Source organism: Hipposideros armiger, unplaced genomic scaffold (genome assembly GCF_001890085.2).
Source record: "Hipposideros armiger isolate ML-2016 unplaced genomic scaffold, ASM189008v1 scaffold_235, whole genome shotgun sequence".
NCBI classification, from domain to species: domain Eukaryota; kingdom Metazoa; phylum Chordata; class Mammalia; order Chiroptera; family Hipposideridae; genus Hipposideros; species Hipposideros armiger.
Window position 1 is genome coordinate 1,143,500 of NW_017731585.1, and position 14,951 is coordinate 1,158,450.

At 36.8% G+C, this 14,951-nt stretch overlaps 1 protein-coding gene across 1 annotated transcript in view; it reads left to right on the forward strand.

The window, feature by feature from the left end:
* Positions 1–14,951, forward strand: part of PARG (poly(ADP-ribose) glycohydrolase) — a 145,680-nt gene that overhangs the window by 115,953 nt on the left and 14,776 nt on the right. The window contains 1 exon segment of the mRNA XM_019655059.1: positions 6,321–6,426. Coding sequence (XP_019510604.1) covers positions 6,321–6,426 — 106 coding nt within the window.

Sequence of the window (14,951 nt, forward strand, 5' to 3'; positions counted from 1 at the left end):
GTTTTAAATGTGAGCTTGCTTTCACTGTTCCAAACTCTTGCCTTATAGCAGTTGTCTCCAAGCACATTTTATCATATAGTATATCAAGTAGAATAAGAAGATTTATCTTAGGTTTTCACCAGATATTACTTATTAAACATGTACACCAATATATGCAATATATGCAAGTTTCACATGATCACTGATACCGGAATATGTTTATATAAGCAGACGTTTATATAGTTTGGAGGGAAATATATGAAAAGGAAATGTGTTTAAGCATAATCATGTATTAACACAGATTTAAAGGTTCCCTTCTTTATGGATAAAGTCTGTATTCCCACAAATACTTTCTGTAGGTGCTAAATCATTCACTTTTAGAAATTATCAACAAATGTGAGCTTTTTAAAAGATAGCCCTGGGCATACATAAGTCTTTTCTTTTTTAATTCCCTATGGCCAATTGATGTTCTCTACATTTACTTGTATAGCACTTTCAGTTTACTGGTCCTCAAAGACACCAGAAATATTTAAAATGTGAAGCTTTGATGTATATGAATAGGTTGTTAGTTGTGTTACCAACGTTGAAAAACACTTATTTGTAGAATGTAGAGTCATTATGAGATACACTTTATACAAAAAGAATGAATCTTTAAATACCGTATTTGCCGGCGTATAAGACGACTGGGCGTATAAGACGACCCCCTAACATTTCCACTCAAAATACAGAGTTTGTTATATACTCGCCGTATAAGACTACCCCCTCTTCCGCACACCTTCCACACACCAAATAAAAGGTAAAACAATATCAGATTTGATTTCAACATTTATATTTATATTCAAATGCTTATGACATGCAGGAAAACTGTCACAAGGCTGTATGTAATCAAACATATACATAAATAGTGATTCACGATTTTGCGCTATCATACTGGGTGTATGGTCGGCTGTGTGCGATTTTGCGAGTGTGGTAAAATCGCATAACAGCAAAATCGCATAACAGCTGAGCATACACCCAGCAGCACTGCTGATGCCTGAACGGTATGTGGAATGAAGTGGGCGGGCATCGGGAGGCCACTATGGCACGGGGCAAGCACTATGGGCAGTCTATCTGAAGTGTACCTGGCGTATAAGACGACCCCCCACTTGGAGGCATATTTTTCAGGGCCAAAAAATCGTCTTATACGCCGGCAAATACGGTAACCTTTTTCAGAATAAGTTTAATTTCATTCAGGTTGGTCAGCGCCTGGCACACTGCCTTACTGATGGGAACGTCTCCAAAATATTTGCTAAAGGAGTTAGTTAATGATTAATTAAACTTCTTACATATTACAAATACGGTGTTTTAAGATAAACTTTTTAGATATAAATACATTATCTCAAATCACTCAGAATGTTACAAATTCATGGGTATTTCCTAAATATTCTTCAAATGTAACCCGTGGGCACATCAGCTAACACTGAGAAAGCACCTGGTTCAGGCCTGGCACATGGGCAGGCATTTGATAAATGTATGGTTTTTTTATTCACTACTGTATTTGAAAACATTTCCTCTTTTAGCATAGAATTAGCTTTCTAATTCTCTCATTGAAAAAGAAGAAAGCAGTAAATGATTTTGTTAAATATATTGACGACTTAATTAGAAAACTAATCCAGGTAACTTTGGGCCTTCTAAGTTAAAGAATTCCATCATTTATTATTTACACTTACCTAGTGAAATGAGTTATGAATTTTACTACAAGCAACGGAGTTTTCCATCAACAGCACCACTTGGAGAGAATATTAAATTAAATGTTTTACACTGTGTTTTGTCAATTTAGGTAGGTTTAAAGCAGAAGTCTATATTAAATCACTTTAGAGATGACTTGCACAATTCTACTTTTTTTGCATGCCAGAGAGAAAGTAGGCAGGAATAGAAACGCTCCATTTTTCTAAATGAAGCAACAGAGCCTAAGACCAATTTCCACCAGCAGAATTCAGTGCGGATCTTTGAACTCTAAGGGCCTCTCTGCTGCTTTTAGGCATTGCTAACTGGATAATAATGGAAAGGGCAGTCCCACAAAGTGCTTTGTTACCTCTGGAAACAGTCCGCTCCATCCAGGCTCTGCCTCTCCTATTGGCCCCACATGTCACCTAGTAGAGTTAGTTTTTAAAAAGAAGAATCAGTCTCCTTTTGCCTGATATTGTGAAGCATTGTTTATTCTGTGAGAAATCAACTGGGTGACATTCTAGAAGAGAATTACCTTGTAGTTGGAAAGACTTATGACTCCAGCTTGCAAAAGTGGCAAGTAGCTCAGCAAGGGAAGAAAGAAATCGTCTGTGAAAAGTTGTATTTAGCCATGTTAGACTCATTCCAGTAAGATTAAGTAATGAATATATTTCATGGAGTGTTCTGGATCAGAAATTTAACTAAGTGAAGAGACCACCCCAGAAGCAAATAACCACCATTTACCTTTTAAAAATTGATTTGTTTATTGATTTTATAAATTACCCATAGCCAAATTTGGAAGGGGGTTGTTATTAAACCAGAGCTTGCTTGGTTAATAAAATCAATCAATACTTGCTGCTGATATTTCTAAGAAGTTTAACATGTAATCATTTATGATCTTAAAAGTATGTGTCACTTTACTTTTCAGGAATATCAGTTCAAAATGTATCGTTTTTAGTGAGTTTTCCCTTAAGTCTCTCAATATATAGAATCAGAATAACCAAAGAGATACCTAATCTAATCTTCAATTTCACACATGAGGAAACTAAGGCTGCATAATTCTTTCATTTTATATTTCATTTTTAAAAAGTAAAATCAATTTACTAATGTTACAATTATTTTTAAAGACAAAAAAGTCATCCATAATCCTACTTTTCAAATACTTGTTTTTGTTTGTGTAGGTATTCTTACATGAATATTTAATTTCATATAAATTTGTTTAAAAGTTACCTATAATTTTGTATTTTGCCTATTTAACCATATATTATAAATAATTTTCATACTTTCTAATAATCTTCATAATAATATGTTTAATAGTCATAAAATTGGTTGTATCAACATACTGTGACTTAACTACTGTTTTTGAACAATCAGATGGTCCCAATTTTTTCTCTATTATACATGGTATAGTAATAAACATCTTTGTACAATTGCTATTTAATCAAATAACTAAAGAAATTTGCAAAATTGTTATTATTGAATCTAAGAATAATTTTTAAGACTCCTAATTAATATTATTTTATTCTTTCAAAAGATTTTTTTAAGTTATTTATTTATAATTTAAATATAGTCGGCATACAATATCATATTAGTTATATTACATATAACGCATGTCCATACATGGATGCCTATGAGTTTTCCCCTGGGGACCATCTATTTCCTGGACCCAGTTCTGGGCCTGTAGGGGTTTTTTTGTTTGTTTTTGGTTGTGTTTTTTAAGATTTTATTGAGGAATTGGGGAAGGGGAATAGCCAAGTTGTTGTCCTTCAGTCTTAGTTGTGGTGGGCACAGCTAGCTCAGCTCCAACTCCAGTTGCCATCCGGCCACCCCTAGGCAGCTCACGCCGCTCAGCTCAAGGTTCCCTATGCGGTGTTCAATCTTAGTTGCGGTGGGTGTAGCCCACCAACCCATGCAGGAGTCAAACTGGCAACCATGTTGTTAGGAGCACGTGCTCTCACCAGCTAAGCCATCCTGCCACCTGTTGGCGGCAGCTCAGTGGCAGCTCAGCTTGGGCGCAGCTCACTGGCCCATGTGGGAATCGAACTGGTGATCCTGTTGCTCAGAGCTCGCGCTCTTAAACAACTGAGCCACTTGGCCGGCCCTGGGCCTGTAGTTTTTTACAACTCTTTTCATACTTTCCTTCCTACATCTGTCTTCACCATTTCCTGGTTGGGCTCTAGTTTTTAACTTTAGATACCAATATTTTCTTCTTGCCTTTGGCTTCTCTTTTGAAACCTTCAGGACTTCAAAATTACCTTTATCTTCCCTCTCTTCTTCCCTTCCCATCAACACTAATTCTGAGGTATGAATGTTCATTCGTTTCTTCTACTTACTGTCCTGAGGTATGAACGCTTCCTTTTTTCCCCTTTTAAAGTTGTTTGTTAGTAACAATAAGTAGCTCTTGCATTGGTAAATGTCATGCCAAGATGTGCCTGAGGTTGAAGCTTGCTTTCTTTGACTCTTACTGCTCTGATTAATCTCCCGAAGTGTTCTGGCTCCCCTTGGGGGGAAGTAAAGTATTTGTTGCCAGTGTGCAGCTCTTGAGAACTCGTAGTACCTCCCTGTGAAGTAATAACTTGGCAGCTCTTTTAAGGTCTGGATCCTTATCTGATCTTTGTTCTTTCTAAAGGAGCCCAATTACTCCTGTAAAAGGAAGGGATTTCCTGAGTAGTGGCCCTGTTTTGATCTCTGCCGTTTGAGGGGTCCCTCTCCTTCCTAAAGAAGGGAGAAGCTTGGATTGTCCCTCTAAAGGGAATTCAGAGGTGCTTGATGCTTCTCTCCTGTTTCTGACCTTGGAAATGCTTGGCTTTAACAAACTAAAAGAATTTTGTATTTAATCCTTATAAACAGTTATTCTTACATCTAAGTACTATGTGATTGTGTTTTATCATTTTATTTCTGATTAACTTTTTAAAATTTGATTTTATTTGATAAAAACACCAAATGCAGGTTAATTTCAGTTTTATAGTTTGTTTTAGTTGTAGCCATTTTTTTAAGATAGATTTTTTTTTTAGTAAAATTGGTTAATGCTTTACATTAGATTTTGCTTCTAATAATCTAAATATTTCAAATTCTCTGTAATTAGGCTTTAGTTTCACTAAGCTATTTTTGCTCATTAAAGAAAAGTTAGCCCAGCTATGTAGAGACAGCAGTGAGGAAGGGACTAAATCCATTTTGACAGTACAACACAAAAGTGACACCAGCTAGGATGCTTCCTCTTCATGTAGGCATGTTAGGAGAATTTGACAGGAAACCAAGTGGCAGAGTTATGTCTCTTCTGACAGGGAGTTTGTTCTCCTTCTTGTTGACACAAAGGCAGAGAGAGAGACTATATCTTTCAAGAACCTGCTCAAAAAATTGAGATCTTTGATATTTTTTACCTGAAAGAGATTTTCAGGAGCTCCGTGCATCTGATTATACAGGTAATTTGTGGGTTCTCGTGTAAGCTCTGTACCACATCATTGAATCATTGAATGGTCTGGTAGCACCTTATTAATATCTGCCAGGATTTACAGCCTAGGAGGGGGTGGAAGGAATAGCCTTATTAATCCACCCAGACAGTGTTTAAAGTAGATTTTTAAACCTTTGCTCAAACTTCAGACAGCAATTTACTATATTTCTTTGTGTGGGTTTTGTAGAGAATCTTTCTTTATCCTTGGTTTTTCTCTGGGAACATTTGTCACAGATTTTATTTACTATTATGCATAAGCTATATTTTAGGCTTTGTTTCATACTTGAAAGAACCAAGGGGAGATTACTTTGCTATTGTATTCAACCTTGTAATATAGTCTGATAGTTTCAGAAACTAAGAACCCTTAGGCAGAAAGACCAGTTAGGCTGAGAGCAAAGAAATGGAGACCAGAAACTCTGGGATTTTAACCTTAAAATGCAATCTTCTCATACACAAAATGAACTGTTCGTGTAACTAATAGCCAGCGTCCTCGGGATATATTGTTCTTTTCTCAGGTTATAGCAAATTTTAAAATATTCTGGTTTAAAACAGAGCTGTGAAACTAAAGAATATTGGAGCTGGAAGGGACCCTAAGGTTATTTTGTAACTAGGTGTAGGAATCCCTTTTCTATATAGTTGCTTGCTCATTGTTAAGCATTTTAGTGGCAGGAAGCACATTTAAAAATCTAATCACAGTTATTAATCTAGTCCTAATAATTCAGAGAGAGAGAGAGAGAGAGAGAGAGAGAGAGTGCTGAGGAAGCATAATAGTAATAACCCTTTTCTTTAATGAAAAAATGGTGATCAGAAACCTTCTAATGAAAATGTCTTACGTGTCTTAGTTAGTTCTTGGTAGTTTGTAATTGTGATACTATCAGTTCTTGAAATATCTCTGGCATTTCCATTTATATGTCTTTGAATTGGAAAAGAAAACTGAGACCGTATTGGTTTAAGGGCTTTGATTTGTCCAGCATCAAAGCAAATAAATAATAGAATTGATCATTTCTTATTCTTTTCCTTGTATAACCCCACAATTTTCTGTTTTTCTCTCTACTTTGGCCCTTAAGAAAAAAAGGAGAGAGATAACATAAGCCTGGTAATAGATACTGACCCAAGTAAATCAGTCAAAAAGACTGGTAGTGTCTAGTCACTCATGTACTTTGGTATTTCTTTCATCCTGAAGGCTTACTGTGGATTTCTCCGTCCTGGAGTTTCTTCAGAGAATCTTTCTGCAGTGGCCACGGGAAACTGGGGCTGCGGTGCCTTTGGGGGTGATGCCAGATTAAAAGGTGAGTGGATAAGCTGTTACAAGAAGGATACTAGTATTCTGATTAGGGAGAAAAGGTAGTGCTTCAAATTGGATTGCTAATGTTCTTTCATTCTAAGAGACCACACAATATCTCAGAGAAGAGGAAAAGAATACTTAATAACATCCTCTTTTCTCTTACTGTGTTTAAAGGAATTCTTATTTTTATTCACTATTTCCCTTCAGGAGTCACTTATTTCTCTGATTTACCAAACAACTAAATTTCTCTTTAGTTGACTAGAGAGAGGGAAGAGTCCAAATGGCTTTGAAGTTTCAAACCAAAGCACCCGCTCAAGCACGTTCCTTCACAGAAGTCATTTTGTGGACAGAGCAATTTCACTGACTCATTCATTCACCAAATTTATGGGGCATGTACTGTGCCCCAGGCACTGTAGTTGGCTTTAGAATACAAAGGGGAATGAGATGTGGTCCCTGCTTTGGAATTCACAGTCCAGAATATGAGAGAGAGGCATAGACCAATGTAGCACACAGCAGGACGTGCTTTCATAGAGGCAAACAGTGTGTGGGAGTACAGCTTGGGGAGCTGCATGGATGGCACAGATCAGGAGGCATTGGGGTACCCAATGATCAACACTGCTTGCATTTCATTGTGTATGGTATAAAAACATCACAAAACCTGATCAACAAAGCTGTTGGCCATTTACTAGATTATGATGTTTACCCTAGTCTCAAAAGTATGTTATAGGAAATAGTATTATGTCATTACTGAGGACGGGTATGGTTCTCTGCCAGCCCAACTCGGCTGACACCAGCTGTGTGTGCTGCAGGCCAGTCCAGGCACTGACTACCTAGAGTTAGTGCAGACCTGACAGCTCAAGGGCAAAGTCCTCCACAAGGCTGCTCCTGTTTCAGTCTCCAGCCAAAAGTCTTGAGAGGGGGTGTCCCCCAGGCCACCCACACCTCTGACCAACTGGCTACCAAGTTGGGAATTTCCCACAACCCCCCCCCCCCGGTGTGATAATTCACTAGAGTGACTCACAGAACCCAGGATGGTGCTAGTGCAATGTTATTATAAAAGATACACAAAGGTGAAATCTGGGAGGGAACACAAAGCTTCTAAGCCCTCTCCCTGTGGCGTCAGGCAGTCACTCGCCCAGCACCTCAGCTATTCGCCAGCCAGCAAGCTCCATGGACCTTTTGTGTCCAGTTTTTGTTGGGACTTCATACATAGGCATCATTGATTGGGTCGGCGGCGGCCACTTCNCCTTGGAGGATCCTTTGGAACCAACTCCTTATTTCACAAACTACTAAATAAAGGGAAAGAAGCAAGCATTAGTTCTCCCCCACCCCCACCCCCCAACCTCCTTTCACTCTCTGGAGGTCTGTGGCTGAAAGTCTCAGTGCTGATGTCCTCTAGGGGCTCCTAGGCGTCACGGTATTAGCATAACAAAGACACTGAGGGATCCTAGGGTTGTTTGAAGCTTCTGCCTGGAACCCAGGACTAAGACCAGACAAATCCTTTGTTATACTACAGTAATCAAAATATGAAAACCAAGCCAACATGAAATAACCAGCTGGCTTTGATAGCCAAACTAGATATAGATAAAATCCATCTTGTTGAGAATAAAACAGTCATAATTTATGAGTCTCTTATTTTTGTAAAAATGACACGTTTATTATTATATTTTAAATCCAGAACATTATGAGGTATGTGAAAATCACCAGAATTCACTGTTAACTTTTTTGTGACCATCCTTTCAGACATTTCTATGTAACAATCTATGTATCCTTTTCACATAAATAACACTATATAGCCTATGTTCTAACTTCCTCATTTTGAAAACCCTACAGTCTGATGGATGGCTTTCAACACCAACTAATGTAGATCTACTGTTGACATTTTTTCATAGCTACATGACTTTCTGTTGTATACCTACATACGATAATTTATTTCACCGATTCTCCATTCATAGACAATTGGTTTATTTTCTTTATCTTATAAGCAATACTGTAGTATATAATTATATATAATTGTTTTCCTGAGGTTTAATTCCTAGAAGTAAGATTAATGACTCAAAGGATATATATATACTTTATATTTTGATACTTGTTACAGATTTTGAAAGGCTGTATCAAATTACATTGTCTCCCTTGTATGGGCAACCTCACAAAGATGGGATTGTTAATCTTTTTAATTTCGCTGAGGTTCAATAATTTTCATATGTTTATTGACCATTTTTATTTGTTTTGTGAATTGCTTGTTCATGTCTTCTGCCCATTTAGTTCTTAGGGAATCATTTCTATTTTTCATTGGCTAGTAATAACTCTTTGTATATTAAGAGATTGATTATTTAACTGTCACATGTCGCAGGTATTTTTCTGTTTTTTTATTTATTTCATCCTGTTGGATTGTTGTCATATGGAGTTAATTTTTATGTGTCCACATTTTTGTGACATGCTTAGAAGAAAATCTTCTATATTTCTTCATTCTAAAGACTTTCACCCACATTTTCTTTATATTCAAAGACAAAAACTTTTTTTTTGTTATTTTCAGTATTTTGAAAGCCTATAGAAAAAGAATTTCTGATTTTTATTTTATGAAATTTTTTATCTCCCTGAATTTGTTTGAGGAAACCTGTTTTTCACTCTGGACTTATTGATCTTATGACAGAGCTTTTTTCTGTTTTTCTCTTAAGTAAAATGAATGAGTACACTCATGTCATCAATCCAGAAACCAGGTCTGTCATAAGCTTTGGTCATTTGTGATGGACAATTTGGGAAGCTTTATAAGTGTGTTTGTTTCATTTTTTTTCCTTATGGCATAAAAGCCTTTCAGACTGCAGCTTTGTATCTTCTGGTTAACTATCAAGCATAGTACAAAAATTTTCACTATGTAATTCATTTTTGCAGTTATCAAGATTTAAACTTTAGAGTGACATTTTGACCCTCCTTTTATTTGCTTGAAAAGTCATTTATAAAGTAAAAATAGTTATAATGTCCTTTAGTAGGGGTTGTTTACTAAACGTGATTTTGAAAAGAAAGAAGTTGTGGTACATGTACGTACTGAAATATTACCCAGGCATTATTATTAACTGTTGCAGAAATATAACTGCTGACATGGGAGGATGTTTTTGGAATCTGCCAGATAGGGGGGAAATGTGCAGTATATGTAATATAAATCATTTTTAAAATTAAACTATGAGTATAAAATATACACAAATCTGAGATTCTCTGTTTATCTGTTTGTATACAAAGATCAACTATGGTTGTCTCTAGATGAGTAATACAGGTGTTATTTTCCTTTTAATCTGTATTTTTCTGTTGTGAGCACACATTGTTTTTGTAACAAAAAATTGTGTCAAAATTTTTTCTGACAACACAGATGGGCCTTGAGGATATTAAGTGAAATAAGTCAGACTGAGAAAGACAAATACTGTATGATCTCACTTATATGTGGAATCTAAAAAAAATACAAACAAACAAAAAAACCAAGCATATAGATACAAAGAACAAAGTGGTGGTTGCCCAGGGTTGGGGGTAGGGGGCGAAATCAGTGAAGGGGGTCAGAAGGTACAAAATTCCAGTTATAAAGTGAATAAGTCATCGAGATGTAATGTGCAGCATGGCGACTATAGTTAATAATACTGTATTGTATATTAGAAAGCTGGTAAAAGAGTAGATCTTGAAAATTCTCATCACAAGAAAAATTTTGTAACTAAAATTTTGTGTGGTAATGGATGTTAACTAGACTTATTGTGGTGATCATTTCTCAATATATACAAACATTAAATCATTATGTTGTACACCTAAAACTAATATAATGTTATATGTTAGTTATATCTCAATTAAAGAAAAATGTCAGCCATCGAGATGATATAAGCTCCTCTTTTGTAAGCCTACCATCTCATTGGTAACATTGCTGACATGAGCAAGGGGGCATTTAAATACTAGATTATTCTGCAAGAGAAGAGAGTACCAAGAAAGAGATGTTTGCTAATGAACCAGTATTGAGGAGACAGCAAGTGCATAAACAAGAATCAGAGGCTATGGTCCAATTCAAAGTATCGATAAAGGATGCAAAGTTGGAAAACTAAAATCCTCTGAGAGTAGATAAACATGGGCCAATGTTAACTTTTTCTCTACTGGCCATCTTTATCTGTCCCTAGGTCTTACTAAACCTTTCCTGAAGACTCTTCTGAACCATCAGGTGCTAACAAGAGAAGGAAGGAAGGAAAGAAGGATAGTAAGAAAAATAAAAATCATGGATGGAGAACATGGGGATGTGTAAATCCTTAAACTTGTATTTCTTGTATTAGAAATAAGGCTAAATATTTTTTAATATGCTTGCTGCTTAATTGTACTCAAGGTTTGCAATTTATAACCATTTAATTTTGAATTGCTTTCATTGTGTATTATGCTTACAGCTATTGAGAATATTTTTCATATGTTCATTTATTCAACAGACACTAACAACTTTCTGCCCCAGGCAACCAGTGCCCCTGGAGCCAGAGGGCAGGAAAGAAGGGACATGGGAAGTGGGAGGGGTTGGTGCCTGTCCCCCAGCTGCAGCCTGTTACCTCCTGCACACACACCAGTGCTACCAAAGAGGGGCGCTCTGTCCTGCCTGACCCCATCTTTCTGAGCACCCTGTGGATTCCCATGGAAAAGCTTTTGAGTGATTGTGGGCTCTCCTGTAATATTTCTGGGGCTTGTAGCTATTCCAAAGTGACCCTCCCTCTGCCCCAGTCCACTCTTGGCTTTTAAAATTTTATTAGTTTTAGCTGATTTATTCTTAGCCATCTCTAAGAGGTGGCCACCTCTTTCTCCTGTGCTCTTTCAAAGATAATAGTTCCTGTGTTTCATCTCTTCTTGGAGGGGCTTGTCATATTTTGGTTGCCTTGCAAACTTAGCTCCCTGGTAGACTCAGGAAAAGTTATAATTCTGTAGATCACTTGTCCATTTCTCGTAGAAGCATTGCTTTTTGTTGTTTTGTTTTTGTTTGTGGAGTTTTGCAGCTTTATTCACCTCATTTCAGTAGAGACTGTGGAGTGGACTCCTGCCCTAAGTGTACCACCAGGCACTCGTGAGAGTTTTGGGACATAATTTAAAACCATTTCTAAATGGTTGGTTTAAAAAAAAAATGGTTTCTTTTATCTCCTAGTTCTAATTTTATTGCATTGTAATCAGAGTGCAGATAATTATTTCTTTCTGGAGTTTTTTGAGCATCTCTTTTTGGCCTAACAGTCAATTGTAGATATTATGTTGACTCTTCAAAAATGTCTCTAAAGGTATAGAACTTATTCTACATCTATTGGATTCTGTACCTATTAGATTAGACCCTATATCCTTCTAACTTTGTCTGCTTGCTTTGTGAAGGGATTGAGTGGTGCTCTCATTTGTGTTTTTGTCAATTTCTTTTTAATTAAAAGTTTATTGGGGTGACAATGGTTAGTAAAGTTACATAGATTTCAGGTGTACAATTCTGTAATACATTATCTATATATCACATTGTGTATTCACCACCCAGAGTCAATTCTCCTTCCATCACCATATATTTTACCCCACCCTCACCCCCAACCCCACCCCCTACCCTTTGGTAACCACTAAACTATTGTCTGTGTCTATTGAGTTTTTGTTTCTGTTTGTTTGTCTTGTTCATTGTTGCTTTCAGTTTTATATCCCACATATCAGTGAAATCATATGGTTCTTGACTTTTTCTGTCTGACTTATTTCGCTTAGCATAATAACCTCAAGATCCATCCATGTTGTCCCAAATGGCACTATTTTATCTTTTCTTGTGGCAGAACAGTATTCCATTGTGTATATATACCACATCTTCTTTATCCAGTCATCTTTTGAAAGACACTTTTGTTGCTTCCATGTCTTGGCCACCGTAAATACAGCTACACTAAACATCGGAGCACATATATTTTTATGGATAAGTGTTTTCAGATTTTTTGGGTAGATACCCAGGAGAGGGATTACTGGGTCAATGGTAATTCTATTCTTAATTTTTTGAGGAACCTTCACGCTGTCATCCATAGCAGCTACACCAATCTGCATTCTCACCAACAGTGTATGAGGGTTCCTTTTTCTCCATAGTCCCTCCAACACTTGTTATTATTTGTCTTGTTGATGATAGCCATTCTAACTGGTGTGAGGAGATATCTCATTGTGGTTTTTATTTGCATTTTTCAAATGATTAATGATGTTGAGCATCTTTTCATATGTCTGTTGGCCATTTGTATGTCCTCTTTGGAGAAATGTCTATTCAGGTCCTCTGCCCATTTTTTAATTGGATTGGTTGTTTTCGTTGTTGTTGAGTTATACAAGTTCCTTATATATTTTGGATATTAGCCCCTTATTGGAGGCGTTGTTTGCAAAAATCTTCTCCCATTTGGTTGTTGCCTCTTTATTTTGTTGATGGTTTCTTTTGCTGTGCAGAAGAAGCTTTTTAGCTTTATGTAGTCCCATTCATTTATTTTAGCTTTTACTTCCCTTGCCTTTGAGATCAAATTCATAAAATCCTCTTTGAACTCAAGGTCCATAAGTTTAGTACCTATGTTTTCTTCTATGCAGTTTATTGTTTCAGGTATTATGTTTAGGTCTTTGATCCATTTTGTCAATTTCTCTTTGCATTTCCTTCAGTGTTTATTTTTTATATATCCCCATAGTGTGTTACCTGACCTATGAAAGATTATGCCATTGATAGTTTACCATAATTAAAAGGTATATTTTTTCACCTGGGGCCAGGAATCGAACCGGCGATCCTGTTGCTTGCACTCTTGAGCAAGCTCTTAACCAACTGAGCCACTTGGCTGGCCCTACAACCCTTTCTTTTTAAGTTTCATGTGTACAGAACAATATAGTGTGATTATAAATTTATATAACTCACAAATTGATAACCCCAATAAGTCTTTTACCCATCTGACACTGTACATAGTTATTACAATATTATTGACTAATTTCCTATGCTGTACTGTATATCCCTGTGACTGTTATTTTTTTTTTAATTATGGCTGACATTCAATATTATTTTATATTAGTTTCAGGTACATCGAAGTGGTTAGATATTTATATAATTTATGAAGTGATCCTCCCCAATAAGTCTAGTACCCATCTGGCACTATCAATAGTTTTTACAATATTATTGACTATATTCCCCATACTGTACTATACATTCCGGTGACTATATTTTAACTACCAGTTTGTACTTCTTAATCCCTTCACCTTTCTCACCCTTCCCCCAACGCCCCTCCCATGCGGAAACCATCAGTTTGTTCTCTGTTTCTATGGGTCTGTTTCTGTTCTGTTTGTTTATTTTGTTCTTAAGATTAAACATGTAAATGAGATCATATGGTATTTGTCTTTCTCAGTCTGACATTTCACTTATCATAATGCCCTGTAGGTCCATCCAGGTTATCACAAAAAGGTATCTTGATATTCCCTACCTTCACTGACTATAAGTGACTTTCAAATACAATATTCTCAATGAATTTCTATTTAACAAATTTATTCAAAAACCTCTGTATGCCTTTTGTTAATCTATGCTTTGCACATTCTTAAACTGCCTATCTATATCTGGCTAATTCCTTCTGTTCCTTTAAGACTCCACTGCAGTGTTAGCTATTCTACAAAGATCCCCCTTCCTCCCCTCCCCACCCTCCCCACCACCCTGCAAAAAAAAGTTCTGTATTAGGACTCTTTCAATTGCGAGAGACTAATGTACCTTATCACTTAAGGCCTAAGAGGGGATTATTATTGTCTGATGCCACTGAGAAAGGGAGAGTAGACTAGGCCTCAGGGATGACTGGATCCCAGGATCAGAGGCTGCCTCTTATGTCTTGGTTCCTCTCCTGCCTGCTTCTCAAGATGATGGCTTCACTCTCTTCTGTTTCCATTGTTTATCTCTGCATGGCAAGAGCCGGAACAAAATAGTTCCAGGCTTACAATATTGCACGTGAGTCCCTAGAGGAAAGGAGGACCCCTTAGTTTAAAATTTCTGTGGAAATACTCTAATTTGACCAACTTAGATCACTTTCCCATCCTTTGGACCAAATTACTGGCCCATAGCCAGGGAGTCAGTAAACACTGGACACATTCCCTAATGAGGATTTCCAGTTGATTTGTATTGCATATTTACATTAAATGAAAAGTTTTGTGAGATTATAGAAATTTTGTATAAATTCATTTTCTTTTCTACCCTATGTCCCATTTATATCAAACCTAAATGATGTCTTTACTAAATATTTTGCTAGTTTGGAGTCAAGATAGCTAAACTCCAAGAAAACCATTGTTGTAGAAAAGATTGGAACTTGGACCATGCTGAGGAATCATTTTCTGTGGTTGGCCTAGCCTACCTCTTTGGCTGGGGTTTGTGGGAGGTCTGGTTGTGGAAGTGGGGAAAGGGTGACAGTCAACAAAAAAGCAGGAAGTAGAAGAACAGAATTATGAGCCAGGTCATTCCAACTTGTCTAACACAGTTTCCTCATCACCTGGCTTCCTTCTGTCAGAACACACACACTCTTCATTTCTCTCACAGCCTTG